The sequence below is a fragment of the Pygocentrus nattereri genome, chromosome 9 (assembly GCF_015220715.1).
Source record: "Pygocentrus nattereri isolate fPygNat1 chromosome 9, fPygNat1.pri, whole genome shotgun sequence".
Lineage (NCBI taxonomy): Eukaryota > Metazoa > Chordata > Actinopteri > Characiformes > Serrasalmidae > Pygocentrus > Pygocentrus nattereri.
The window spans coordinates 8,566,904-8,594,477 of record NC_051219.1 but is presented as its reverse complement, the minus strand read 5'-3'; the positions used below and the strand labels follow the sequence as shown (position 1 = coordinate 8,594,477).

At 42.7% G+C, this 27,574-nt stretch overlaps 1 protein-coding gene across 2 annotated transcripts in view; it reads left to right on the top strand.

Moving 5' to 3' along the window:
• The window catches only part of ddah1 (dimethylarginine dimethylaminohydrolase 1), a 112,361-nt gene that overhangs the window by 73,310 nt on the left and 11,477 nt on the right, over positions 1–27,574 (top strand). For both annotated transcript variants that reach the window (XM_037540975.1, XM_017721114.2), the window contains 2 exons: positions 2,916–2,989; positions 4,937–5,056. In XM_037540975.1, the coding sequence (XP_037396872.1) occupies positions 2,916–2,989; positions 4,937–5,056 (194 nt within the window). The remainder of the gene's footprint in view (positions 1–2,915; positions 2,990–4,936; positions 5,057–27,574) is intronic.

Sequence of the window (27,574 nt, the reverse complement as noted above, 5' to 3'; positions counted from 1 at the left end):
CACACAAACTGCAGTGCCATAGGCCTGTAGGCCAGTATGGGCTGCACCGTCCTTGGAAAGTAGGTGTAATAAGTATTTAACTTGGTGTTTTTATCTTAAAATGCCCACCACTTCATGCTCCTCAGCTTTCTGCTGAATGAGAGCTCCTGAGAAAGAGAAAAGGAGGACATTCTGTCCTTTTACCTCCTTCTCCATCTCGCTTTTCTTCCACCATGTTTATAATTTACATCCAGCTCAGTTTGTTGCGTGTGTTAAATGTGGGTCATTCGCGGTGCAGAGCTGGAAAAATGGCACGGAACACTTAATTGTGTTTGTAGACATTTGGCTCGTGGCTTTCTGCAGCCTTTCAGGGTTCAGATGAGTTTCGGATGGCAGCAGGAGAAACACTTCCTCTTGGCTTTAGAAGGGCTAATATCTCATTTGTAAAACATTTTCAGTCATGCTACGCCTGCTGCGTTGCATCTTAAGGGCTGTTCTGAGGCTTTCGCTCTAATCCGGGGCTGGACTTCTCCCCAAACCCAAAAATTAAACATTGTTAAAACACTTAAGCTGCTGTCAGATCAGTATACAAGCATGACTTCCACCAGTACACTAATGCTACATTTGGCCATGCTAGCAGGCCTGAAGATCACTGATCACAGTGCAGACTGATGTCATTGCTTTCGTGCCCGGACAAACAGAGATTGCTGCTCAAACAGTGAGAAGGTATGCAAGCCTGCCCTTTGCAGCAAATTACCGTAAAAACCGCACTAACTTGTTTTGAATCGGTGATGGGATGATGCAGGCTGGAGTTGGTGGTCATGCTTTTCACTCTGGTTCTCTCAGAACGTCGTAACAGATGCACTAGATTTCCATAAATATTCACTCAGCCATCCAAATCATTGAATTCAGGTGTTCCAGTCACTTCCATGGCCACAGGTGTATAAAGCCGAGCCCCTAGGCCTGCAGACTGCTTCTACAGACATTAGTGAAAGAATGGGTCGCTCTCAGGAGCTCAGAGAATTCCAGCGTGGTACCGTGATCGGACGCCACCTGTGCAGCAAGTCCAGTCGTGACATTTCCTCACTACTAAATATTCCACAGTCAACTGTCAGTGGGATTATAACAAAGTGGAAGCGATTGGGAACGACAGCAACTCAGCCACGAAGTGGTCGGCCACGTAAAATGACAAAGTGGGGTCAGCAGATGCTGAGGGGCATAGTGCGCAGAGGTCACCAACTTTCTGCAGAGTCAATCACTGCAGACCTCCAAACTTCATGTGTAGAGAGCTTCATGGAATGGGTTTCCATGGCCGAGCAGCTGCATCCAAGCCTTACATCACCAAGCGCAATGCAAAGTGGTGTAAAGCGCCGCCACTGGACTCTAGAGCAGTGGAGACGTGTTCTCTGGAGTGACCAATCACGCTTCTCCGTCTGGCAATCCGATGGACGAGTGTGGGTTTGGCAGTTGCCAGGAGACGGTACTTGTCTGACTGTGCCAACATTGTGGCACGTGTAAAGTTTGGTGGAGGGGGGATTATGTTGTGGGGTTGAAACCCATATTAAACCCTATGGAGTAAGAATGGGATGTCACTCAAGTTCATATGTGTGTGAAGGCAGGCGAGCGAATACTTTTGCCAGTATAGTGTTTATAGACGGAGGAAAAGCTCAGGGTGTCTGCGCAGAATGAGTGGGAACTTGTGTAGCTGTGGCACTGATATGTTGGAATATTTGGTCTGGAAAATGCGGCAGTTTGTCATAAAGGCTGCTTTTGTCCATCTTGATGGTCATTCTTCCTCAGCCAGGGTTATGACAGCTGACACTCGATGGAATAAACCTTTATAAACGTCTTTATTGGTTTATATCAGATGTCATGAATGGCTTATGTGCACGCTTAAAAAAGACAGTTCTACAAAGGTCCCTTAGTAAAAGCAACGATTCTATTTAGAACCATATCACGCTGAAATAGTTCCTTGCATGGTGAAATTGTTCTTCAGATTGTTGTTCAGCAGAACGTGTTGTATACAGTTCTCTTTAGAACCTTTTTTTTTTGGAATATGGTTCCTTGTAGCACCAAAAATATTCTGCTATTGATACAATGTCAAGCATGTAACAATACAAGAACCCTTTTTCTAAGTAGAACAGTTCTGTAGCGAATCAGTTCATGCTTAAATGGTTCTTTGCCTGGTGAAATGGCTCTTCAGATTGATGGACAATGGGTTGTACACAGTTCTCTACAGAACCTTTTGGAACCAAAAATAGTTCTGCTATCGTTAAGATTTCAAGCATGTAGGTTGCAGTAGAATGGTCCTATGTGGAACCAATTAATGCTTAAATGGTTCTGTCCATGTTGTATGTGGTTCTATATAAAGCCTTTTTGAAAATGCTTCCATGTCCGGGTTCTGCTATTGTTACAGTGTCAAGCGTGTGATAGAAGAACCCTTTTCCTAAGCAGAAGCATTCTTTGTAGGACCAAATTGTGCTTAGTGGTTCTTTGCATGGTGAAATGGTTCTGCAGATTGATGGAGAATGTGTTCTATACAGAACATTCAAAATGCATATGAAATGAAATGAAATGTTTGTTTATTCTAAGTGGAACCATTGACTTTACTGAAGAACCCCTGAAGAAAAAGGGTTCTGCTGTTGTTGTGATATCAAGCGGGTAACCAAAAAACAACCCCTTTTCAAAGTAGAACCATTGCCTTTACTGGAAAACCCTTGAAGAACCATCTTTTTAGGTGTGCATGTGTGGTGCAGGTTTATGGACACTGTTCTTCAGTGTTGTCCAGGTAACTAAAGCCTGTCCTAAAGGAGGACAGTGACCTTTCTACTGACCTGTCCTGTAAGCCAAAGTAATGCAGCTCCTCGTCTTCTCCCATCTATCAAGCCTGTACGTCTCCCAGAGCACGGCGAATAAATGTGTGTTTCTTTCCGTAGGTAGAGAGTTCTTTGTGGGTTTATCCAAGAGGACCAATCGTAGAGGTGCAGAGATCCTGGCAGATGCATTTAAGGTGGGTATTTATTTTGACACCGCCTGTAGGATCTGCTACGCAGTCTTGTTTAGGCTGTATGGCGTGAAGTTCTGTTATTTCCATACATTAAAATTCCCGTATATAAGGACACAGTGTTTTTGCTATAGACTAGACTGTCTCTCTTAACCTCTGTCATCTGTAACCTCTTTGTTACCTTCAGATTTATTAGTAGCTCCTCTTCAGGCATTCTGTGGCGCCAGGCTAACTCCATCTTGAGGCCTCTACCTCATTTCTGTCGACACTCCAGCACATTCATTTAACATTGACATACAGCGCTGTGCAGAAGTCATAGACCACGCTTATTTGTTTAATTTCCAGTCAAAACTACCATTAAGTACAGGTTATTTGTTGTCAGTGTCAGGAAAAAAGCAGGAGACTCACTCCCAGTTTCTCAAAGAACCTGCAGACACGCCTCCAAAGTTAGGTCTGAGAAGCTGGTTGATCATTTTCTGACGTAATATGACCCATTCATTGATGTTGAGGTCTGGACTCTGGGGTGGTCAGTCCATCAATCAGCTTCTTTGTTTGATGTGTTCATCTCCTTTTCTCAGTGAGGTTCTTCTTGATCAGCTACACGTCCTTTCAGACCCACAGCGCTGAGTGGTCTTCTCACAGTGGACGAACACCTGTGGATGTTTTCAGATCTGAAGCAGCTTGATCTTCTCCTCTCTCTCAGAGATGAAAGCTTTCAGTGCTGTTTATCTGGTGGGGCAGTTTTGGTGTCTGCCAGCTCTTCCAGGTGGTTGTTAGGAGCCACATTTTCTCTGTAGCTTTTAAAGAGTTTTTTTGATCTCTGGTTTTCTCAGACTTATTACCTGTACATCGACTGTTTTGACTTCAAATGATGGGTGGTTTATGACTGCAGTACTGTATAATAAAACAATGTTTGCATTCCAAGCTTAGATTTTTGCTCATGACACCAACTTTAATATTCATTGTTTGACTTTGTCCCAAGTTAAGGTCATTTTAGGTCCAACAAACATGGTAAAGTCACTTTAACTATGGCTGCTGTTGTCATAAACATGTTGGATGGACTGTTAAAGAAAACTCAAGTTTTTTTTCAGTTGTTCTTACTATTCTTCCATTTGCAATCATGCCCACATGGCCCCCTGGTGGCTGGGGTCCTGCGATGCAGCCCCTAAAGACCCTAAATCAGTATTTGCCAAGTTTCAGAAAAATGTCCTCACAACAGTTGTCAGGATGCTGCTCTACGTCTCTGCTGGACGCCGCGGATTAGCTGTTCAAATGAAATTGTCTAGACATGAATGCCGGGCGTTTTGCCTCGTAGAAAGCGAGGGAAGACGAGGGCTCTTTCGCCCACATGACGATAAGCCTTAGTGGGGACATTTTTGCGCTATCTTCCCCCGGATCGTCGTCATTTTGGAGCGTCTGGTCTGCAGATATGGAGGCCAGCCTGAGAGCAGCTTTGATTCCTGAATGAAAGACAGAAGGCCAGGCCAGTGCCAGGGCATTCTTTGCTAATATGCTAATAACACAGATGACATTCAGTAAACGAGCAGGAAATGGATGTTTGTGCTCAAAAGTGCTTTGAAACGGTTCGGCTTCCTTATCGCTGCATGTTTTATCCGCCATTAAGTTAATGTTTATGGAAACTTAGCGGCTTATTTGAGAAAAATGCTGCAGGAACATCAGAGCTGCAGAGCCCCAGCGGAGCGTTAGCTTGCTAAAAGGTCATTCGGTACCAGTTGTTTCCTATTTTCTTGATTCCTCTTTTAAACCATAACATAATTGTGAGTGAATTTAACAATAGCTCTCTGTGTGTGTGTGTGTGTGTGTGTGTGTGTGTGTGTGTGTGTGTGTGTGTCAGTACAGAGCAACCTGCGAACTGACCTAACATAACGTACAGTTTCACAAAATAGAAGCCAGTTAGGACTGAATAGGACTATGTGTGTCTTTTTGTTGCAGGACTACGCTGTGTCCACTGTGCCAGTACTGGGCAGTCTGCACCTGAAGAGTTTCTGCAGTATGGCAGGTCCAGGGCTTATCGCGATTGGCTCCAGCGAAGCGGCCCAGAAAGCCTTAAAGGTAAACCATCTTTGGACAGAAAGCCATGAAGCCTCAAACTCAGCTTGAAGTCAGTCGCCTAGTTGAATCACGCTTGGGTTTCTGTGAAGTTCTACAGAATTTGAGAATGTTCTAACAAAGCTTATGTAAACATACAGCGGGTGAATGAGTATTGAACACGTAACCAATTTTCTAAGTAAGTTTATTCCTAAAGGTGCTCTTGGCATGAAATCCGCACCAGATGTCGGGAACAACCATCCAGCCCACACATGCAAAGAAATCAAACCATAGATGTCCATGAATTAAGTTATGTGTAATAATGAGAAATGACACCGGGAAAAATATTGAACACGCTTACTGAAGTGTAGCTATTTAATACTTTGCTGGTGATGACAGCTTCAAGACGCCACCTGTATGGAGAAACTAGCCGCATGCATTGCTCAGGTGTGGTTTTTGGCCCGTTCTTCCACACAAACGCTCTTCAAATCCTCAAGGCTCCATGGGCTCCTTCTATGAACTCTGAGCTTTAGTTCCTTCCACAGATTTTCAGTTGGATTCAGGTCAGGGGACTGGCTGGGCCATTCTGGCAGCTTTGGTTTCTTTCTCTGAAACCAATCGAGAGTTTCCTTGGCTGTGTGTTTGGGATCACTGTTTTGCTGAAGCGTCCACCCCTGTTTCATCTTCATCATCCTGGTAGATGGCAGCAAATTTTTTTATCAAGAATGTCTCGGTACACTTGTCCATTCATCCTTCCTTCAGTTGTATGAAGCGTGTCAGTGCTGTATGCTGAAAAACAGCCCCACGCCATGATGATCCCACCTCCAGACTTCACTGTTGCTATGGTGTTTTTGGGGTGATATGCAGTGGCTATTGAGCTCCAATCATGGTGTGTATTATGGCATCCAAAGAGTTCAATGTTGGTCTTATCTGACTGACTATGTTCTCCCAGTATTTCACAGGCTTGTCTAAATGTTGTTTAAATGTGCTTCAACATGCTTTTTCTTCAGCAGTGGAGTCTTGCATGGTGAGTGTGCATACAGGCCATGGCGGTTGAGTGCATTACTTATTGTTTTCTTTGAAACGATTGCACCTTCTGATTCCAGGTCTTTCTGTAGTTCTCCCCAAGAGGTCCTTAACTCTTGGACAACTCTTCTGATAATTCTTTCCACTCCTCTGTCTGAAATCTTGCGGGGAACACATGGTCGTAGCCGGTTTATGGTGAAATGATGTTCTTTCCACTTCCGGATTATGGCCCCAACACTGCTCACTGGAACCTTCAGTAGTTTAGAGATTCTTCTGTAACCAATGCCGTCAGTATGTTTTGAGAACGAGAAAGAGCTCTTGTGTTTCTGGTGTGGCACCTTGGTAATGAGACAGCTTTTATAGGCCGTCAGTTGAACCAGCTGATATTAATTTGCACTAAGTGGCAGGATTGCTTTCTAATTATGATAGATTTCAGCTGGTGTCAAGACTTTTCATGCCTTATTGCGCCTCTTCCTTGTTCAATATTTTACCCTGTGTCATTTCTCTTCATTACACATAATTTATGGACATCTATGATTTGATTTCTTTGCACGTGTGGGTTGCACGGTTGTTACCGACATCTGGTGAGAATTTCATGCCAAGAGCACCTTTAGAAATATATTTACCTTGAAAATTGGTGATGTGCTCAATACCTATTTCACTTGTTTCACTCACATCCTCAGAAAGCATGTCCTTCTTTTTTAATGCTCTTCACATCTCATGTTACAAAATGTTCTTCTGCACATTGCGTGCTGTTACACATTTGCACCAGAGATCTGAAGCGTCTACATGTCTTTACATCTTTTCGTGGTCATTCTAGTCTATATGTATTTAATGATTTAACTATGCTGTTTACACACACAGTGTGCTGAGGTCTGCAGCAGAGTTTGGGTGTTTGTGCACCCATTTTGGAGTTAGTACAACCGTTATTTGTAAACACACCAAATTATACTGTGCTCTTTGGTCAGAAATGTGGCAGGAAAGCAAATTCCCAAAACTTAAATAGTGCATCTTTTTTAAATCCAAGCCACAAGTGGGCGTATCTTAAACCAAAGTGTGAGGTACTGAAAGTGAGTAATCAAAATGCACTGGTGTCAATAATTTGCCTATATAATGTAATTTAGTAAAAATGTAAAAACCGTCTAGATTTTTGAACAAGCATGCTTATAGGTAGCGTTTAATAAACTGGGTAAAAGACTGTTGGTGGTCGCTGCCACCATTTCTGATTGCCATGTTCGTTCAGCAGAGCAGTGGTTGTTTGTAATGAGATAACAAAGCCGTAACCGATCCAGAGAAGACAGTAAAACACTTCTTTTCAAACACTTTTTACATTTTAAAGCAGATTAAGCAGTGTGTTTTGAGTGTATTGACTTGATTTTATTTTATTTGTTGTTGTAGTGATGACAAACGAATGCTAAAATGTAAACGACTGATATTTCCTGAGGTGTTATTATAATCGCGTTTCAAACTGCATGCAAGCTCATTAAATATTACGCAAATTTCATTTATTGAGGTCAATTGGTGCATTCATTGAGGTACATTGGTCCATTTATTGAGGTCAATTAGTGTATTCATTGAGGTCAATTGGTGCATTCATTGAGGTCAATTGGTGCATTCATTGAGGTCAATTGGTGCATTTGTTGAGGTCAATTGGTGCATTTATTGAGGTAAATTGGTCCATTTATTGAGGTCAATTAGTGTATTCATTGAGGTCAATTGGTGCATTCATTGAGGTCAATTGGTGCATTTGTTGAGGTCAATTGTTGCATTTATTGAGGTAAATTGGTCCATTTATTGAGGTCAATTGGTGCATTCATTGAGGTAAATTGGTGCATTTATTAAGGTAAATTGGTGCATTTATTAAGGTAAATTGTTGCATTTATTGAGGTCAATTGGTCCATTTATTGAGGTAAATTGGTGCATTCATTGAGGTCAATTGGTCCATTTATTGAGGTCAATTGGTGCATTTATTGCCCTGCAATGGACTGGCGACCTGTCCAGGGTGTATCCTGCCTTCCGCCTGATGACCACTGGGATAGGCCCCCCGTGACCCTGACAGAGAAGCGGCTTGGAAAATGGATGGATGGATGGATGGATGGTGCATTTATTGAGTTAAGCCAATATCAGCTTCGTATTAAAAATTTGTTCATCATTTAAGGCACCTCACTGTAACTGCAGCCCCGTTTAAGGTGGAACAGAAAATTCAAATGAGGAGCTGACTTGAGCTTAATATTTATGTATGAGTTTATTTAAGAGCTGTGGTAGCCACTTTTACTAGTTTTTGTAAAATATCACGGGATGTTTTGAACTCTGGAGATGTGCAGTTTAAACAGATCCAGTTGACCAGTCTAGCCAGCTGTCTCCTCGCAGTGTTTTCTGGAGGTCAATTTTTGAACAAGCATCAACACATCTTTACATCTTTTTCGTGGTCATTCTGGTCTATTTTACTTGATTTTTATCCACCTGCAGGGCTGTAGCTGCAGCAAGTGATGAGACGAGTCCGTGACACAGTCAGTGTCACAGTGTGCCTCCCAACATGATGTGGTCTTCTTAATGATGTAATCAAGTACTATACAGTTTTCCGTATCTGAATATATCAGATATTTCAGTGTATTTGCGCTGTTCCCAGGTTTTGAAGTGATTCCTTGTTTTGCTTGTTCCTCTAAACACCAGGATGCTTACTAATAATTTAGATGCTCTGTAACTAGCCTGGAATTCAGACCTGTGCTAATTGGGTACTGAAAGTTGATATAACAGTTTTCAGTACTCAGTGATATCAAAGCAAATTGTTTGGATCCATAAAAATGTCCAATTTCAGCAGCTATTAGGTGCCATTATTAATATGGATTTAGCCATATTAGAGTACCAGCAGCAGCTTATGCCACTGACCACAGCTTCACCACTAACACTGCAACTACGACTGGGAATTTTTTACATTGATACCGATTCCTGAACCACACTTTTTTGGATACCTATTACAAACGGAAACTGGGAGGGGCTTAAGCCAGAATGCTTTGACAGCAAACAACGAACACTGATCAGGAGTTTTTCAGTACTCAGTAATGTTGAGCTGATTTAGTTGTAGTCCTGAATTTCAGTGTCCACCCTGAACTATGACACTGTTCAAGTGCTACAGCCTCAGCGTCCTTCCCAACACAGGCAGCGTTCCAATAAGGCCGTGCTCCCTCGGGTAGTGGACAGCTGGTCGTCATGGTGATGCTGTCGCTCCCCTGCAGGGCAGCTCCTCACTTAAAGGGCATAGACTCGGAGGTGCCTGCTTTTATGATCCCATGGCATTCAAGCCTATTTGTCAGCGCACTAACGGTGAGGATTCTGTCCTCACGACAAAGGACTCCAGCGAACCTTTAACACATTCCCACATTCCGCAGCAGCGGATTCGGAGCGTCCCGAGAAACAACTAACCTGCCAGCAGCCTCTAATAGCTTCTGATAGCTGCATCCAAAAGCCCTGATATTGTATAATCCTCAGCATTAGTGCAGCTCTGCTGAGCCCAGTTTGCATATAATAACACTGAAGTGCTTTATTGAGGCTGTTCTGCAGTGAATATTCTGTGTAATGATATTAGGTGAACCATAATACTGATTTACTGGGTCTGCGGTATTTAATGTATGATTTAACTTCGCTGCTTTCACACACAGCGTGCTGAGGTCTGCAGCCCAGTTTTGCACCCATTTTGGGGTTAGTACAACCGTTGAAAGGAAATTGCACCTGTTTTGAGGATAATACACCCGTTTTGGGGTGTATTGTTATACATTTGGTTGCTTTCACATTGTAAGCACACCACATTATACAGGTGGGTACCTCTGTGTTCTTTGATTGGTCAGAAATTCGGCAGGAAAGCAAGCACTCAATTCTTTTCACATTTGTCTGCATTAAACAACCACATTTTTTTGTTTTCCAAAAATCTTCCAGATCTATTCATTCATTCATTCATTTTCCAAGCCGCTTCTCCCTCAGGGTCACGGGGGGTGCTGGAGCCTATCCCAGCGGGATAGAAGGCAGTCGGGTGGAAGGCAGGATACACCCTGGACAGGTCGCCAGTCCATCACAGGGCAGACAGACACACACAGACAGTCAATCTTCCAAATCTGTCCCTCACATATACTGTTGTGTGCAAAAGGTTGGGCACCTCTGATCAGATGACCTGATCAGGTTCTTGCTGAATTTCTAAGTGAACATTAGCACATCATTTACACGTCGACTCATTTTAATGGTCAATTGCTATTAATTTGCTGGACTTAACATTGGAAAGAAAACATAAAATCTGGCTTGTGCAGAAAGTTATGGCGCCTTTTATACTGCAGCGTTGTCCAATTTAAGTGCGAGGGAGTGTGAAATTATTTTCACTTAGAAAATCAACAACATGTCATTTGACCATTTGACCGTGGGTGTTTAACCTTTTACATGCGACAACATAATCCTGCCCACTGCGTTGCATGAAAACAGACTCGTAACGTGTCTCAGTCTGAGTAATAGAAGTCAAACTTGCTTGATCTGTACTTCTTTCAGCTGAACTACAAGTCACTTTGAATTCAGCCAGTCAGGTCACTGGTGTCTGACCCACTTTCTGCATTCTGTGGGACAGAGTGAAATGCTTTGCTGCAAGAATGACATCAAGAGGGAAAACGGTCCACAGGTGGATACTGAGCGATGGTGATGGAGAAAAGCTCGCTTTGGTGCTGAATTCCCTCGTTTTGGGGAAAGTGCTTTCCCACCAGCATCCAATTGAACCACTTCACCTTTCTCTGCTCCGCCTTCAAATGCATCCTTTCATAGCTGCTGTTGAGAAGGTGGACCAGCTTTACAGGAGAAACGTCTCATTCCATGCCACGTGCTGGTAGCAGTGTAGGCTACAGGATTAGCTCAGTTAGCTGCCAGTGTTTAAACCACTGAAGCAAGAAAACTTTGAGTCTAGTCAACAAAACTACACACAGTCTGTTCAAGCCTTTAGGCACATACAGCATTTCATTAGGCAGCTCAACACGCTTGGAGGAGAACACTAACTGCTAATTATGTTATATCAGCTAACAGACGCCCACCTTAAGCATCGCTTACTTGTGCAGTAAAATGTGCTCTCTGTAAAGTGTCTCCTGACTTATTACTTATTATGACTGTACCAGTCGCCCGACCCACCGGGAGAGAGGATGGGAAGGCGGTGCCTGAGCCTCACGTGCTGATGAGAGCTGCGAGTGGCAGCGGGAGGAAGGATGTCAGCTGTGTGAAAGGGCGGGAGAACGACGACAGTGGGTCCTGGGCCTCGCCTCCTGTTCCGAAGTCAGGTCGCTAGACTACACCTTACGTTCGACCCCGGTGGCCGAGATACAGAGTGGAGGAGGTGACGGGGCGGCTGAGCAACAAGCTCTCTGTCCCTCTCAGCTCAGGTGCCTTTGAAAAGAGCAGAGAGAGAACAGAGAGAGAGAGAGAGAGAGAGAGAGAGAGAGAGAGAGAGGGACGAGCAGCTGAAGGGCTGAAAAGCCAAGTCTGAGAAAAGGACTGAAAAGTTTGGTTTTGAATCCCCTGAAACGCGACCAGCGTAGGTTTTGGTTGGTTTGTGTCTTGGCGAAGGAAAATAAAAGAATAATGGCTGCTGCAACCCTGAACCCTGCCTCCTGCATCCTTCTTGTGCCTGGGGTAGCAGATGGCGTGCAAACTTTTGCATGCGACTGCAATCCTGAATAAGAATACTTGATTGCAGTTCTTTTGCAGTTAATGACTGTCTAAACAAAATGCCTCAGCATCCTGTCTGTCCAGAGAGAGCAGCTACATTCATGCTCTTTGACTTACGGATGGCTGTGGCATCACCAGGGATCGAACTAGCCTTCTTCTGACCTCAGGGCCGCTCTTAGATGGTATGTTTAGCTATGTGCTACAGTCTCTTGTTAGGTTGACTGGGTTTTTTGCCAGCATTCCATAAAGCTTGTCCAGCCTAGCGACAGTAGCTATAACCGAGTACATTTGTACAGGCAACAAATGAAGCATCAGGCAGCAGAGAGCATAATTAGCGCATAGACTTTGTTACAGCAACGTAAAACGCTGCTGCAGTGAATGTTGACCAGTTTTCCGTCTGTAAATCGTTTGACCTCTTGTGTTCCTGTGTTTGAAACGTGGGTGGAGCGTAGTGGACAGGACAGTTTACCCTGATGCACAAACAAAAGCTCTGTGTGTTCTTCTAGCTCTGTCTAAAGGCCAATATACATTTTTGCCATGTTTCAAACTGAGACTCGGCTTCGGAATGTGGGTTTTTTTTTTTTGGGATTCGGAGCGCTGCCGTAGCCCCAAACAAACACTCTGAGCTCGGATTCTGGTGACGTCTGCCGTCATGGAAACTCGCACAGCCGTGCCACAGCTCAATCCGTGTCTCCTTTGCATTGACGCAGGGATGTTGTTCTGTTTTGTTTTGATTTTTGCTTTGAATCAGATTCCCGACGTTCCAGCCACTCGGGATGAAAAGCTGCGGCAGAAGTGCAGAGCGACAGGACTTCACACGCCTGCAGAGGCGGAGTACGGTGGGCAAGCTGCCCGGGAGCACCTTTTGTTTAAAGAGAAATTCCACCGATTTTTCAAAATTTCAGCTTATTTGAGTGGCTGAACCACAGTTGGTCAGTGTGGTTTGCTGTAGAGAAACCTGCAAACTCTTTAGACAGATGTCTTTACAGTGGTGGTGACAGGAACCAGGGGTCATGACGAATACATAACCCCTAATAATATATGGCCCTCTGTAACCTCCTCCATTTCTTTTCATGTTTCGTTTTTTGACACAACTTGAAATCGCTGTTTACCCTCCACATTGTGTCAATATTTCATGGCGAATAACTAAAAATGCTCCAAAAGTACTTAATTAAGCTCGGAATTATTCGGAAATCAACGAAATAATTTCTCCATTAACTTCCACTCCGTTAGCTTTCCTTCTCCTGATGCTCATAGTTCGTATAAATAACTTGAAACATCTTAAAAACAGTTTACATGCACTGATCAGGCGTAACATCATGACCACCTCCTCGTTTCTACACTCACTGTCCAGTTTATCAGCTCCACTTACTGTATAGCTGCACTCTGTAGTTCTACAGTTACAGACTGTAGTCCATCTGTTTCTCTGATACTCTGTTACCCTGTTCTTCAGTGGTCAGGACCCCCATGGACCCAGTTTGTGCTGGTCATCCTCTAGTCCTTCATCAGTGGTCACAGGACGCTGTTGGCTGGATATTTTTGGTTCTCAGTCCAGCAGCGACATTGAGGTGTTTAAAAGCACTGCTGTGTCTGATCCACTCAGACCAGTGCAACACACACTAACACACCACCACCACGTCAGTGTTACTGCACTGCTGAGAATGATCCACCACCCAAATAGTACCTGCTCCGTGAGGGTCCCTGGGGGTCCTGACCACTGAAGAACAGGGTAACAGAGTATCAGAGAAACAGGTGGACTACAGTCTGTAACTGTAGAACTACAGAGTGCAGCTATACAGTAAGTGGAGCTGATAAAGTGGACAGAGAGTGTAGAAACGAGGAGGTGGTCATGATGTTATGCCTGATCAGTGCATGTTGTCGCTGTCCAATAAACAAATTACTGACATGTAAATAATCAAACAGTAGCACTTAATAATGCAGAAGAAACAATTATATAACTACTACCGGTCACAGCTAAGCTCCTAGACAGTGGCTAGATTGCTGTTTGCAGGGGCCGTTATTTACAAACACGGTGTGATCCAGGTTTTATCAACATACGGTTTTCTCAAGACTATCATAAAACCATATCTCCAGCATCAGGCAGTGAATCCATAACCATTTCATGTAATACCTTCTGTAGGGGAGCTTTTAGAGGTGGACGTCTGGTTCCTATCACCACCACTGTGAGCAAGAGCACTTCACGCCAGACCACTCCGAATGGCTTTGGGTTACACTGTAACCATTTAATTATGCAGAAGAAACTGTGATAAATTGGTGGAATTCCCCTTTAAGCAGAGGTAATAAGCGTACCTGCCCTGATTTCTCGACTCATTTGCTGTGTAAAGACGAGCGCGATAAGCTCAGTCACGCGCAATTAAAGCGCAGTTTCGTCTGCCGTTGCCTACCCAGAATTCCTCATGCTCTCTCTGGAGGGCCGGGCAGCGTTCTCTCAGAGACGAGACGGACCGCCTCAGACTAAACACGCGCAGCGACCAAGCAAACAATGAGTCAGACCCTTCAGCTGCTCTCAGCACGTCCAGCCTTCTGCTCCAGATCAGACCAGGAGCCGCTGGACTGTAATCAACACTAACGCCCCACTGTACATCATCAGCCTGTCACTGAGAGGAGGCCTGCGTTAGAGCCAACCTTCAGTGAGGAAGCAGACGTGGACGGTTCCCTCCTCTCCCCAGAGCTGATCAGCCGAGACGTCTTTGGTGTCTGAAGTTTGATTCTTTGGGTTTAGCAGCAGAGCCTCGAGGCCGATGTAGCCGGCAAGCAGTGGAACCTTATAGCCCACGAATCAGCAGTGAGCCAACTGAGCGCGAGCGCTGCCTCAGACAGGTCGAGCTCTTCGGTCAGCTGTAGTAGACTTGATTATGTGGTTTCTGATATGCTGTAATAAATACAAATACGAGTGATTCCTCGACAGTCGTGCCATTTATGAATACACGCGTGAAGTAAACGTGAAGGACGCTTTAAACACCCTGGAAACGCGTCGCTCGTCGAACCGATACGTTAAAATAGAGGTTCATTTTCTCAAAACGTTGACTTAGTATCTCAAAATACTGACTTAATATGTTAAAAACGACTTATTTTCTCACATTTTGCATTTGTGTTCTAGAAATAATGATTAATATGAAGCGCGTCGTATTTTCTTGAGAATATGACTTAACCCTCCTGTTATGTGGGTCAAATTGACCTGTTTCAGATTTTAAAAAGACAGCAAGAAATATTTTTCATCGTTTTTGGAGCATGAAACCTCTTTTGCTGGGTTTAATATGATTGAATTGAAAGGGTCACTTTGACCTGGAACAGAAGAGGTGCTTTGTTTGTGCCTCCATGACAGAAAATGTTGAAAAAGTCTAAGTCAGAATAAATAAAGTGTCTGGTTTTTACTAAACATACAGAAAAGGCGTGGAAATTCATTTTAAAGACAAACGAGTGAACTATTAAAGTAAACCTTGATCTGTAAAGCATGAAAAACTCGATTGCAGCGCACTAAATGTCTATTAGATTGATATTAGCTGAGCTAAAGAAAATGTTTATGGGGAAAAATTATATTTGAACTTCTATTGGATGGTTAAAGATGCATCGGGTCAGTTTGACCCAGGAACATTATTGCTGTTCCTCACAGCTGAACATACCAGGAGGGTTAATGTCTCAAATTAATGATTTAATATGTCAAAATAATGACTTATTTACTGGAAACTGTGACTGAGTATCGCAAAACAATTACTTTGTCAAGGTTATAGCTCATTTTCTCTTTGTTTTGACTTACAATGTCAAAGTAATTTTCCAATTTCAAGAAATTAAGTAATGATTTCAGGACAAGTCAGAATAGAATAAGTTATTTTGCAACATAAGAAGAAAAAGTCATTATTTTGAGATGCTAAGGCGTAATTTAGAGCAACTAAGTCAATGTTTTTGACATTTCGAGAGCAGCCTCCTCTGTCTGGCAGGATTGGGCTTCCATAATAAACACTTGCACCTAATGCACACAATCATCGGCTCTTTCTCCTCATCCCTCCGTTATGCACTCATCTACCCTGGCTCACCATCGCCCTCTGTTGGTGGAGACAGTGTCAGCACGCCTCGCCTCCTGGCCTCACGCTCAAATTGTCTTAAAATTAAAAACACGATTAAACATGAACGCTGTCTGCCAGCTACCGAGCAGCAGCCTGTAACTTTACTCTCTGAATGTGTAATAGGTGGCTCCACATGCTCACAGGCATCAACATAGCAGTGAGCTCATGTGGTCAGTTTGGTCAGATTGGCTTTTATAAGGCGCTGAATTGAGCTTTGTAATTCAGGCTTAATTCAAGTTTGGCACGGCCTCTGCTGAGCTCACTGTGTCCGCAAGCTAGAGGCAATTAGCGCATGATTAGAACAAGAGCGTGGTGGTTTGGGACGGCACCAGAAGCGCTGACGGCACGCTGTGTTACAGAACACGCTGACAAACAGGAGGAGATACGGTAGAGCGGAGGGGTCAGCTAGTTTCCCTTTCCTTTAGAGTCTTCTATAATATAGCATAGTGTGCTTTTCTACTGGCACCTTCCTTCCACGTGCCCCAACCCTTTTATGCTGGGCCTGGACATTTGACAATTACTGTATTCATGAAATTCCGATTTTTTTTCCTTGTGTCAGGAAATAACAGTCGGATATTAGCAGCCGTGTCAGTCTGGTATGCTGAAGTTGTAACTCCTACAGGCCTAGTTTTTATTAAAATTGAGGATTTCAAGGTATTAAAGTACTGAACTGTCCCTGAGGTGATGCACTCAACGAAGCATCTTCAGTACCTTTAGCTATGGAACATAATTGGACCATCTACTACAGTTATATTTACATTTCTGGCATTTGGCTGACGCTCTTATCCAGAGCGACTTACAGTTTGATCATCTTACACAGGTAGGCCAAGGCAGGGTTAGGAGTCTTGCCCAAGGACTCTTATTGGTATAGTGTAGGGTGCTTGTCCAGGTGGGGGATTGAACCCCAGTCTACAGTGTAGAAGGCAGAGCTGTTATCCACTACACTAACCAACCAGTTATACAGCCATATTTCCAAAAAAGTTGGAATGCTGTGCAAAATGTGAATAAAATGGAACATAATGATGAGCAAATCATGTAAACTAAATACTACAAAGACAACATATTAAATGTTGAAACTGAGAAATTTGATTGTTTTTTGAAAAATATTTGCCCATTTAGACTTTGATGCCAACAACACGTTTCCAAAAAGTTGGGGCGGAGGCCTGTTTGCCACTGTTTTCATCACCTCTGTAAGCGTTTGGGAACTGAGGAGACGCTGCTGTAGTTTTGAAAGTGAAGTACTTTCTTGTTCTTGTTTGATACAGGATTTCAGCTGCTCCTGGGTTCAGGGTGGTCTTTGTTATATTTTTCATTTCATAGTGTGCCAAATGTTTTCAGTGGTGACAGGTCTGGACTGCAGGCAGGTCAATTTAGCACCTGGACTCTTTTAAAACGGAGCAATGTTGTTGTAATACATGCAGAATGTGGTTTTACTGCTGAAATATTTATTGCTGAAATAATCAAGGCCTTCCCTGAAAAAGACGTCATCTGGATGGCAGCACGTTGCCAAAACATGTATATATCGTCCAGCATTAATGGTGCCATCACAACTTTTTTGGAAATGGGGTTGTACTGACTCTACACACCCCGTCTCGTCTCCAGGCTTTTTATTTTATTGTTTTGTTTTAAAACGTTCCCAGCTGCAGTGCGCCGTGTGTTGCTCTGATAGATTCTGTGATTGTGGCGCTCGCTTTCAAATGCAGCTTTTAATGGCTTTTAAAGCGATACCTTCAGCACCTTCAGCAGACTCACTGGACAGAGCTCACGGGAGAACTATGGATCAGTCAATAAGCAGCCAACTAACAAAAGCAACAGCTTGATGGAGCACCGGTTTCCCTCAAGAGCCTCCGCTGTAACAAGAGCCCATGAGCTGTATGAATGAGGGCGAGTAGCGACAGTTAATTAATTCACTGTATGCATGATATATGTGTTATATGCACTCAGTCTCCATGCATAAAGGGCAGTTGTTGGGTTTTTGGCTGCTTCTCTCAGGTGTTATGCAACTAGATTCATGCACTCCATTCACTCTTATGACAGTCTTCACTTGCAAAAGCTGAAAGCTCTCCTATAAAAACAAAGAGCTAACAGAAACATTTGTCTTTGGCTGGATATAATTTAGACATTGTTTTTCTACTACACACTGAAAAAAGAAGGTTCTTCAAGGGTTCTTTTGTATAGAAAATGGTTCTATATAGAGCCATGAACTCTCAAAGAACCCTTTGCATGATTAAAGGGTTCTTTGCATCATGAACGGGTTCTTCAGATTGATGGAGAATGTGCTGTGTATGGTTCTATATAGCACAGTTTTGAAAAGGGTTCTATACAACACCAAAAAGGGTTCATCTGTTGTAACAAGCTTGACATTGTAACAATACAAGGACCCTTTTTGGTGCTGTATAGAACCCTTTTCAAAAAGGTGCTATATGCAACCATTCGTAGAACTTAACTGCTTGTCTCTTTCCTGTTTAATCCCTTTTAGATTACTGTGTGAAACAGTGTGTGCGAAACACAGTGTGGAATTTTAAGAGCTTGACCTTCAGATCAGGCCATAAATGTCAAAACCAAATCAGAACATGAGGAAAAATCATTTAATTTGCAACCCCATTCCAAAAATGCTGTGCACGGGATGCTGTGCAAAATATAAATAAAAACAAAATGCAATTATGTGAAAATCATCTAAACCATATATTTCATTGAACGTGGTGCAAAGACAACATAACAAACGTTGAAACTGAGAAATTTTATTGTCTTTTTAAAAATATTTGCCCATTTTGAATCTGATGCCAGTAACACGTTCAAAAGAAGTTGGGACGGGGCAACGAAAGGCTGGTAAAGTTGTGTAATGCTAAAAAAAAAACACCTGGTGGTTGACTGGCAACAGGTCAGTAAGGTCAGTTGGGTATAAAGAGCCTCTCGGAGAGGCGGAGTCTTTCAGAAGTAAAGATGAGGACGGGTTCACCACTCTGTGAAGGCTACACCATCAAATAGAGCAACAACTCAAGAAAAATGTTTCTTAACATAAAACAGCAAAGAGATTCTGCTTTTCATCCTCCACGGTACATAATATCATTAAATGATTCAGAGAATCTGGAGAAAGGTTCAAGGCCGTGATCTTTGGGCCCTCAGGCAGCACTGCATTAAAAACAGACATGATTCTGTAGAGATAATCACTGCGTGGGCTCAGGAACACCTTTGAAAACCACTGTCTGCGAAAATAGTTCATCACTGCATCCACAAATACCAGTTTAAACTCTGAAACACGAAGAAGAAACCAAATATAATCAGGGTTCAGAAATGCTGCCACCTTCTCTGGGCCTGAGCTCATTTAAAATGGACTGAGGGGAAGTGGAAAAGTGTCCTGTGGTCCAAAGAATCAACATTTGAAATTCTTTTTGGAAGTCATGGACACTTTAGCCCCCTCCGGGCTAAAGACTTCTCAGCTTATCAGTGCACAGTTCAAAAGCCAGTATGCATGATGGTTTAGGGGGGCATTAGTGCACATGGCGTGGGTGATAGGCACTTACAGAGGGCTGTTAAAGAAGATTTGATGAAACACAGCGGTAAACAGGCCCCCGTCCCAACTTTTTTTGAACGTGTTGTTCGCATCAAGTTAAAAATGGGCAAATATTTTTCGGATAACGATAAAATTTCTCACGGTCAACATTTGATGTCTCGTCTTTGTAGTATTTTCCTTTAAAATGTGGTTTCCGTGATTTTAACATCATTGAATTTTATTATTATTTACATTCAGCGCTGCGTCCCAGCTTTTTTGGAAGTGGGGTTGTAAATAAACCTCTTTTTTTCGCCCTTCTAGATTAAACACGAGCGTTTGAAGGCTTTAAAAGACTTTACACATTTTGCTTGAAGCTTGTAACAGACATAGTAACATATAGTTTACCTTTTTACAGTCTCACAGCGTCTCTTTCAGTAATGAACTCTGAGCTGTCGCAGCTGTTTTCCATTTCTGACAACCTGCTGATCAGGCTGTTGCTCGATTTCACAGTCAGTGCCGTATCTAAAACGTCCAGAAGGTCCAGGCTGACCTTTTTTCATCAAATTGGTCCCATGCATTGGAAATCAAACTGCGATTGGTTGATTCTTCTGTGACTTTCTGATTATGCTGATGGTTAATCTAAAGCATTAGGACTTCTCTTCAGCTCATGAAGTCCTGGCCGATAGCCTGTATCTAGCTACATACCACAGAGAAAAACAATTCCCGACTGGCCAGTTTTCCACTCAGCATTTCAAGAACTTAACCCTTAAATGAAGCAACAAGAGTATTACTGTAAAACTTGCAGACGCTTTAGTTCCCAGAAATCAGAGCTTCTCTGAAGGTCTAGGAAGCCCTGAGGGCTCTGCTCTGGTGAAAGGAGCTGAAGTTGTTTGGAGATTGTGGCGACAATCAGCCCACTGTCATAATATGGAAGATGGAAACCGAATTGACAGTTATAACACTGATTGATTAAAAGCAGCAGGTCTTAGTTTCCTGAAAGCATCTTGGTGTTATGATCATCTTACCCAGTGGAGAGTGTGTTCAATGTGATGCTCGCTCTCTCATTTAAGAATTTTCTGTGTGCCAAGATGCTTTTGGGAAACCAGCCCCAGCACAGCCTGAAGAGCTACCAAGTGAGCAGTTTCCACTTCAAAATACTACAAATGAAAGGAATAAATGAAATTAGTAGTAGCGTTACTGAATCAGTAGGAAAACACTGCGAGTTGCCCTGCAGTGTCTGAAATCATTTAAATGTTGGAGGCGTCAGGTCGGATTTCATGGGACATTTCTACGTCTTTATGTATTAACACACACAGCCTCAGAAAGAAGGTTTGGCCCGATGTTTTGGTCTCAGCTGTTGAATCAACATTACACTGATGAAGATACGCCGATCAGTGCAGAGTAAAAGCTGCCAGTCCAGTCTAGGCCTTTTCCCAGTCTTCTCAGTTCTAGCGTTATTTTTCTTCGAGAGTGCTGGCCCATGCTGCTGTTTCTGAACAAAAGATCAGAGGCCGTGGAGTCACTCCAGTTCCCGAAAAAGGATCTGACCAGCGTTCGGCATCAGCCCCTCTCAAACTCAGAGTTGCAACAGCGATTTCCAACTGTAGCTTCTAAACTGTGCAGCTCTAGACGATGCCTTTCAATACGAGTCTTGGTGTGTGTGTGTGTGTGATTGTCCAGTCAGGAACGACTCCGTGTTTAGTGTTTGAGGACACTGAGAGCAGAGATTCCAGCAGTTCTTCTCATAACAATCAAATGAAATGACCAATCAGCAGCCCGCGGCAGCCATGAGGTCACCAGGCTCAAATACTTTCACAATGAGCTTCGCACTCATATATAAAGGCGTGTTGACAGACAGCAGCTTATCAGAGGACTTCAGGAGCTCGAAGTCAGAATGACAGGCCGGCTTATGAGACATCGGGTGTGTGTGTGTGTGTGTGTGTGTGTGTGTGTGTGTGTGTGTGTGAGATCACTTGTCTTGTTAATCCTCTGTTAACTATTATTTTATTAACTGACTAGTCTGTCCACTCCACCCTCTTTAGCCACTGTTATTTCTTATGTCATGGTTTCCCAAAACAATAGAAAATATCGCCCCCTTCCCTTCGTGCAATGCATTACAATCTATCAGCTAAGACAATAACGGTGCCATCAAAGCGTAGATTTTCTCTTTGTATTTGTCATTTATATCTTAAAAATATTAATTTGTAGATTATATCAGAATAAGTATTTTAAAACAATATTCTGACTTTAAATTAGACTTGAAATTAATAGTATAACCAGATAAAATAAAAATATAGTGATTGAGGCCAAATCACCTCTTAAACTTCATGGAGTGTATTGTAGCCTGTCAGAATGACCTCAGGGATCATACGGACATGACCTTGCATCGTTAATGTTTTTAAGTTGGCTTGAAAAAAGCAACTTACTGTTTTTCATAATTGTATTATTATTATTATTATTATTATTATTATTATTATTCTACAGTCAAAAAATTCAATGTTTTTCATCCCACAGTTTTCAAGCTAGAACCATTATGTTGCAGGATTGTAGGTCCTATACGTGGTTAGGTTGCTTGTGCTTTTGTAAGCAATCTAACGTACAGTTTTCATAAAATTATCGGTCAAAGACGATATTTTTTCCCATATTTTTTCCCTTAGGAAATGAATGGCAGAATGTTTGGGACATTCAAGTCTGCCACAACTAACACACACACACACACACACACACACACACACACACACACACACACACACACACTCATACATAGTACACACAGACTAATGCAGAGACACACAGACTAATAACAACACAAATAATGCATTTAAGGTAGAACTGCTTTTAAGGTAGCACTGAATTTAAGGTGGTACTGAATTTAAGGTGGCAGTGAATTTAAGGTATATTTTAACCTAATTAACTGGCTTTTTCAAGCGAACTTCAAGTTTGTTCATTACATTTCTGTTTATAGTTTTTTGTTGTTATTTTTGCTAAACTAGTTAGTTTTTTTTCCATAAGTGGCATTGTTTAATAATTGCTGCAGCCCTTTTACTGGTTGCAAAAGCTGTAGAGGTGGACGACTTCGTTGTAGAGGTAGGCTTTGAGTCAAATGGAAGCAAGAGTGATGTACCACTTCCCCCAGGACACAAATTAGCAGCTAAATATGACTGAACTGTATCTAAATGAGCTTTAAATGCTGCATTCAAAGCTGTTTTTCTGGATTTCCACTCTTCCTCCAGCGAATAGCGGCTGTGTGAGCCGCAGTGCAGGAGGGACCGTGACAGACTGATGTGGCAAATATTCTCGCTGCTTTCCAGAATACACACTGTCCTAATGACTGCAGGGGGAAGGCATCCGCTGCAGTAAATACTCACATTTTTTAATCCACTGGTCGCCTGGAGCGCATTTCATGACTTTTCCAGTAAATATTTGTTTAGTGGTTCGAGCTTTTAGCAGATTTCCTTCTGCTGCTTTTACTGCAGTTCATATAAACCCAGAACTGAATGCATACAGCCAAAAGATTGACTCATACACACACACACACACACACACACACACACACACACACATTTACTCTGAGTCTTCAAGATCTTTTTCTGTCCCTTATCTCACTGTCTCCATCTCTCTGTTGCTCGCTTTCCTTACAAAGTTGATTGTGGCAAAATGACGTGTTTTTGGAGTGACCTAAATTCTGTTAATCATTTAATAAGCCTCTATAATGTTCATATGATCCACACAGTCGCTCTGACAGACTGTAATACACTACAGGAAGCGTAGGGGGCGATACGGCTTCTACTGTTTCATTTAAAAAGCTCTATAATGTTCATATGATCCACACGGTCGCTCTGACAGACTGTAATACACTACAGGAAGCGTAGGGGGCGATACGGCTTCTACTGTTTCATTTAAAAAGCTCTATAATGTTCATATGATCCACACGGTCACTCTGACAGACTGTAATACACTACAGGAAGCGTAGGGGGCGATACGGCTTCTACTGTTTCATTTAAAAAGCTCTATAATGTTCATATGATCCACACAGTCACTCTGACAGACTGTAATACACTACAGGAAGCGTAGGGGGCGATACGGCTTCTACTGTTTCATTTAAAAAGCTCTATAATGTTCATATGATCCACACAGTCGCTCTGACAGACTGTAATACACTACAGGAAGCGTAGGGGGCGATACGGCTTCTACTGTTTCATTTAAAAAGCTCTATAATGTTCATATGATCCACACAGTCGCTCTGACAGACTGTAATACACTACAGGAGGCGTAGGGGGCGATATGGCTTCTACTGTTTCATTTAAAAAGCTCTATAATGTTCATATGATCCACACAGTCACTCTGACAGACTGTAATACACTACAGGAAGCGTAGGGGGCGATACGGCTTCTACTGTTTCATTTAAAAAGCTCTATAATGTTCATATGATCCACACAGTCGCTCTGACAGACTGTAATACACTACAGGAAGCGTAGGGGGCGATACGGCTTCTACTGTTTCATTTAAAAAGCTCTATAATGTTCATATGATCCACACAGTCGCTCTGACAGACTGTAATACACTACAGGAACCGTAGGGGGCGATACGGCTTCTACTGTTTCATTTAAAAAGCTCTATAATGTTCATATGATCCACACAGTCGCTCTGACAGACTGTAATACACTACAGGAAGCGTAGGGGGCGATACGGCTTCTACTGTTTCATTTAAAAAGCTCTATAATGTTCATATGATCCACACAGTCGCTCTGACAGACTGTAATACACTACAGGAAGCGTAGGGGGCGATACGGCTTCTACTGTTTCATTTAAAAAGCTCTATAATGTTCATATGATCCACACAGTCGCTCTGACAGACTGTAATACACTACAGGAAGCGTAGGGGGCGATACGGCTTCTACTGTTTCATTTAAAAAGCCTCTATAATGTTCATATGATCCACACAGTCGCTCTGACAGACTGTAATACACTACAGGAAGCGTAGGGGGCGATACGGCTTCTACTGTTTCATTTAAAAAGCTCTATAATGTTCATATGATCCACACAGTCGCTCTGACAGACTGTAATACACTACAGGAAGCGTAGGGGGCGATACGGCTTCTACTGTTTCATTTAAAAAGCTCTATAATGTTCATATGATCCACACAGTCACTCTGACAGACTGTACTACACTACAGGAACCGTAGGGGGCGATACGGCTTCTACTGTTTCATTTAAAAAGCTCTATAATGTTCATATGATCCACACAGTCGCTCTGACAGACTGTAATACACTACAGGAACCGTAGGGGGCGATACGGCTTCTACTGTTTCATTTAAAAAGCTCTATAATGTTCATATGATCCACACAGGCGCTCTGACAGACTGTAATACACTACAGGAAGCGTAGGGGGCGATACGGCTTCTACTGTTTCATTTAAAAAGCTCTATAATGTTCATATGATCCACACAGTCGCTCTGACAGACTGTAATACACTACAGGAAGCGTAGGGGGCGACACGGCTTCTACTGTTTCATTTAAAAAGCTCTATAATGTTCATATGATCCACACAGTCGCTCTGACAGACTGTAATACACTACAGGAAGCGTAGGGGGCGATACGGCTTCTACTGTTTCATTTAAAAAGCTCTATAATGTTCATATGATCCACACAGTCGCTCTGACAGACTGTAATACACTACAGGAAGCGTAGGGGGCGATACGGCTTCTACTGTTTCATTTAAAAAGCTCTATAATGATCATATGATCCACACAGTCGCTCTGACAGACTGTAATACACTACAGGAAGCGTAGGGGGCGATACGGCTTCTACTGTTTCATTTAAAAAGCTCTATAATGTTCATATGATCCACACAGTCGCTCTGACAGACTGTAATACACTACAGGAAGCGTAGGGGGCGATACGGCTTCTACTGTTTCGTTTAAAAAGCTCTATAATGTTCATATGATCCACACAGTCGCTCTGACAGACTGTAATACACTACAGGAAGCGTAGGGGGCGATACGGCTTCTACTGTTTCGTTTAAAAAGCTCTATAATGTTCATATGATCCACACAGTCGCTCTGACAGACTGTAATACACTACAGGAAGCGTAGGGGGCGATACGGCTTCTACTGTTTCATTTAAAAAGCTCTATAATGTTCATATGATCCACACAGTCGCTCTGACAGACTGTAATACACTACAGGAAGCGTAGGGGGCGACACGGCTTCTACTGTTTCATTTAAAAAGCTCTATAATGTTCATATGATCCACACAGTCGCTCTGACAGACTGTAATACACTACAGGAAGCGTAGGGGGCGATACGGCTTCTACTGTTTCATTTAAAAAGCTCTATAATGTTCATATGATCCACACAGTCACTCTGACAGACTGTAATACACTACAGGAAGCGTAGGGGGCGATACGGCTTCTACTGTTTCATTTAAAAAGCTCTATAATGTTCATATGATCCACACAGTCGCTCTGACAGACTGTAATACACTACAGGAAGCGTAGGGGGCGATACGGCTTCTACTGTTTCATTTAAAAAGCCTCTATAATGTTCATATGATCCACACAGTCGCTCTGACAGACTGTAATACACTACAGGAAGCGTAGGGGGCGATACGGCTTCTACTGTTTCATTTAAAAAGCTCTATAATGTTCATATGATCCACACAGTCGCTCTGACAGACTGTAATACACTACAGGAAGCGTAGGGGGCGATACGGCTTCTACTGTTTCATTTAAAAAGCTCTATAATGTTCATATGATCCACACAGTCGCTCTGACAGACTGTAATACACTACAGGAAGCGTAGGGGGCGACACGGCTTCTACTGTTTCATTTAAAAAGCTCTATAATGATCATATGATCCACACAGTCGCTCTGACAGACTGTAATACACTACAGGAAGCGTAGGGGGCGATATGGCTTCTACTGTTTCATTTAAAAAGCTCTATAATGTTCATATGATCCACACAGTCGCTCTGACAGACTGTAATACACTACAGGAAGCGTAGGGGGCGATACGGCTTCTACTGTTTCATTTAAAAACCTCTATAATGTTCATATGATCCACACAGTCACTCTGACAGACTGTAATACTCTACAGGAAGCGTAGGGGGCGATACGGCTTCTACTGTTTCATTTAAAAAGCTCTATAATGTTCATATGATCCACACAGTCGCTCTGACAGACTGTAATACACTACAGGACGCGTAGGGGGCGATACGGCTTCTACTGTTTCATTTAAAAAGCTCTATAATGTTCATATGATCCACACAGTCGCTCTGACAGACTGTAATACACTACAGGAGGCGTAGGGGGCGATACGGCTTCTACTGTTTCATTTAAAAAGCTCTATAATGTTCATATGATCCACACAGTCGCTCTGACAGACTGTAATACACTACAGGAAGCGTAGGGGGCGATACGGCTTCTACTGTTTCATTTAAAAAGCTCTATAATGTTCATCTGATCCACACAGTCGCTCTGACAGACTGTAATACACTACAGGAAGCGTAGGGGGCGATACGACTTCTACTGTTTCATTTAAAAAGCTCTGTAATGTTCATATGATCCACACAGTCGCTCTGACAGACTGTAATACACTACAGGAAGCGTAGGGGGCGATACGGCTTCTACTGTTTCATTTAAAAACCTCTATAATGTTCATATGATCCACACAGTCGCTCTGACAGACTGTAATACACTACAGGAAGCGTAGGGGGCGATACGGCTTCTACTGTTTCATTTAAAAAGCTCTATAATGTTCATATGATCCACACAGTCACTCTGACAGACTGTAATACACCACAGGAAGCGTAGGGGGCGATACGGCTTCTACTGTTTCATTTAAAAAGCCCTATAATGTTCATATGATCCACACAGTCGCTCTGACAGACTGTAATACACTATAGGGACTGTAGGGGGTGATAGAAATTCTGTTATTAATAACCAAAGTGCTCTATAATGCTCTGTAAGGTTCATATGACCCACACGGCCATTCTAACAAGTTACAGTGATGTTACTTTAAAAAGACTTCACATAACATCCATTAAGTGCTGAATTTTTCTAGGCCTATATTTATATATTCAGCACTGCAGTAACGCTGACGTGGGGGTGGTGTGTTAGTGTGTGTTGTGCTGGTCTGAGTGGATCAGACACAGCAGTGCTGCTGCAGTTTTTAAACACCTCAGTGTCGCTGCTGGACTGAGAATAGTCCACCAACCAAAAATATCCAGCCAACAGCGTCCTGTGGGCAG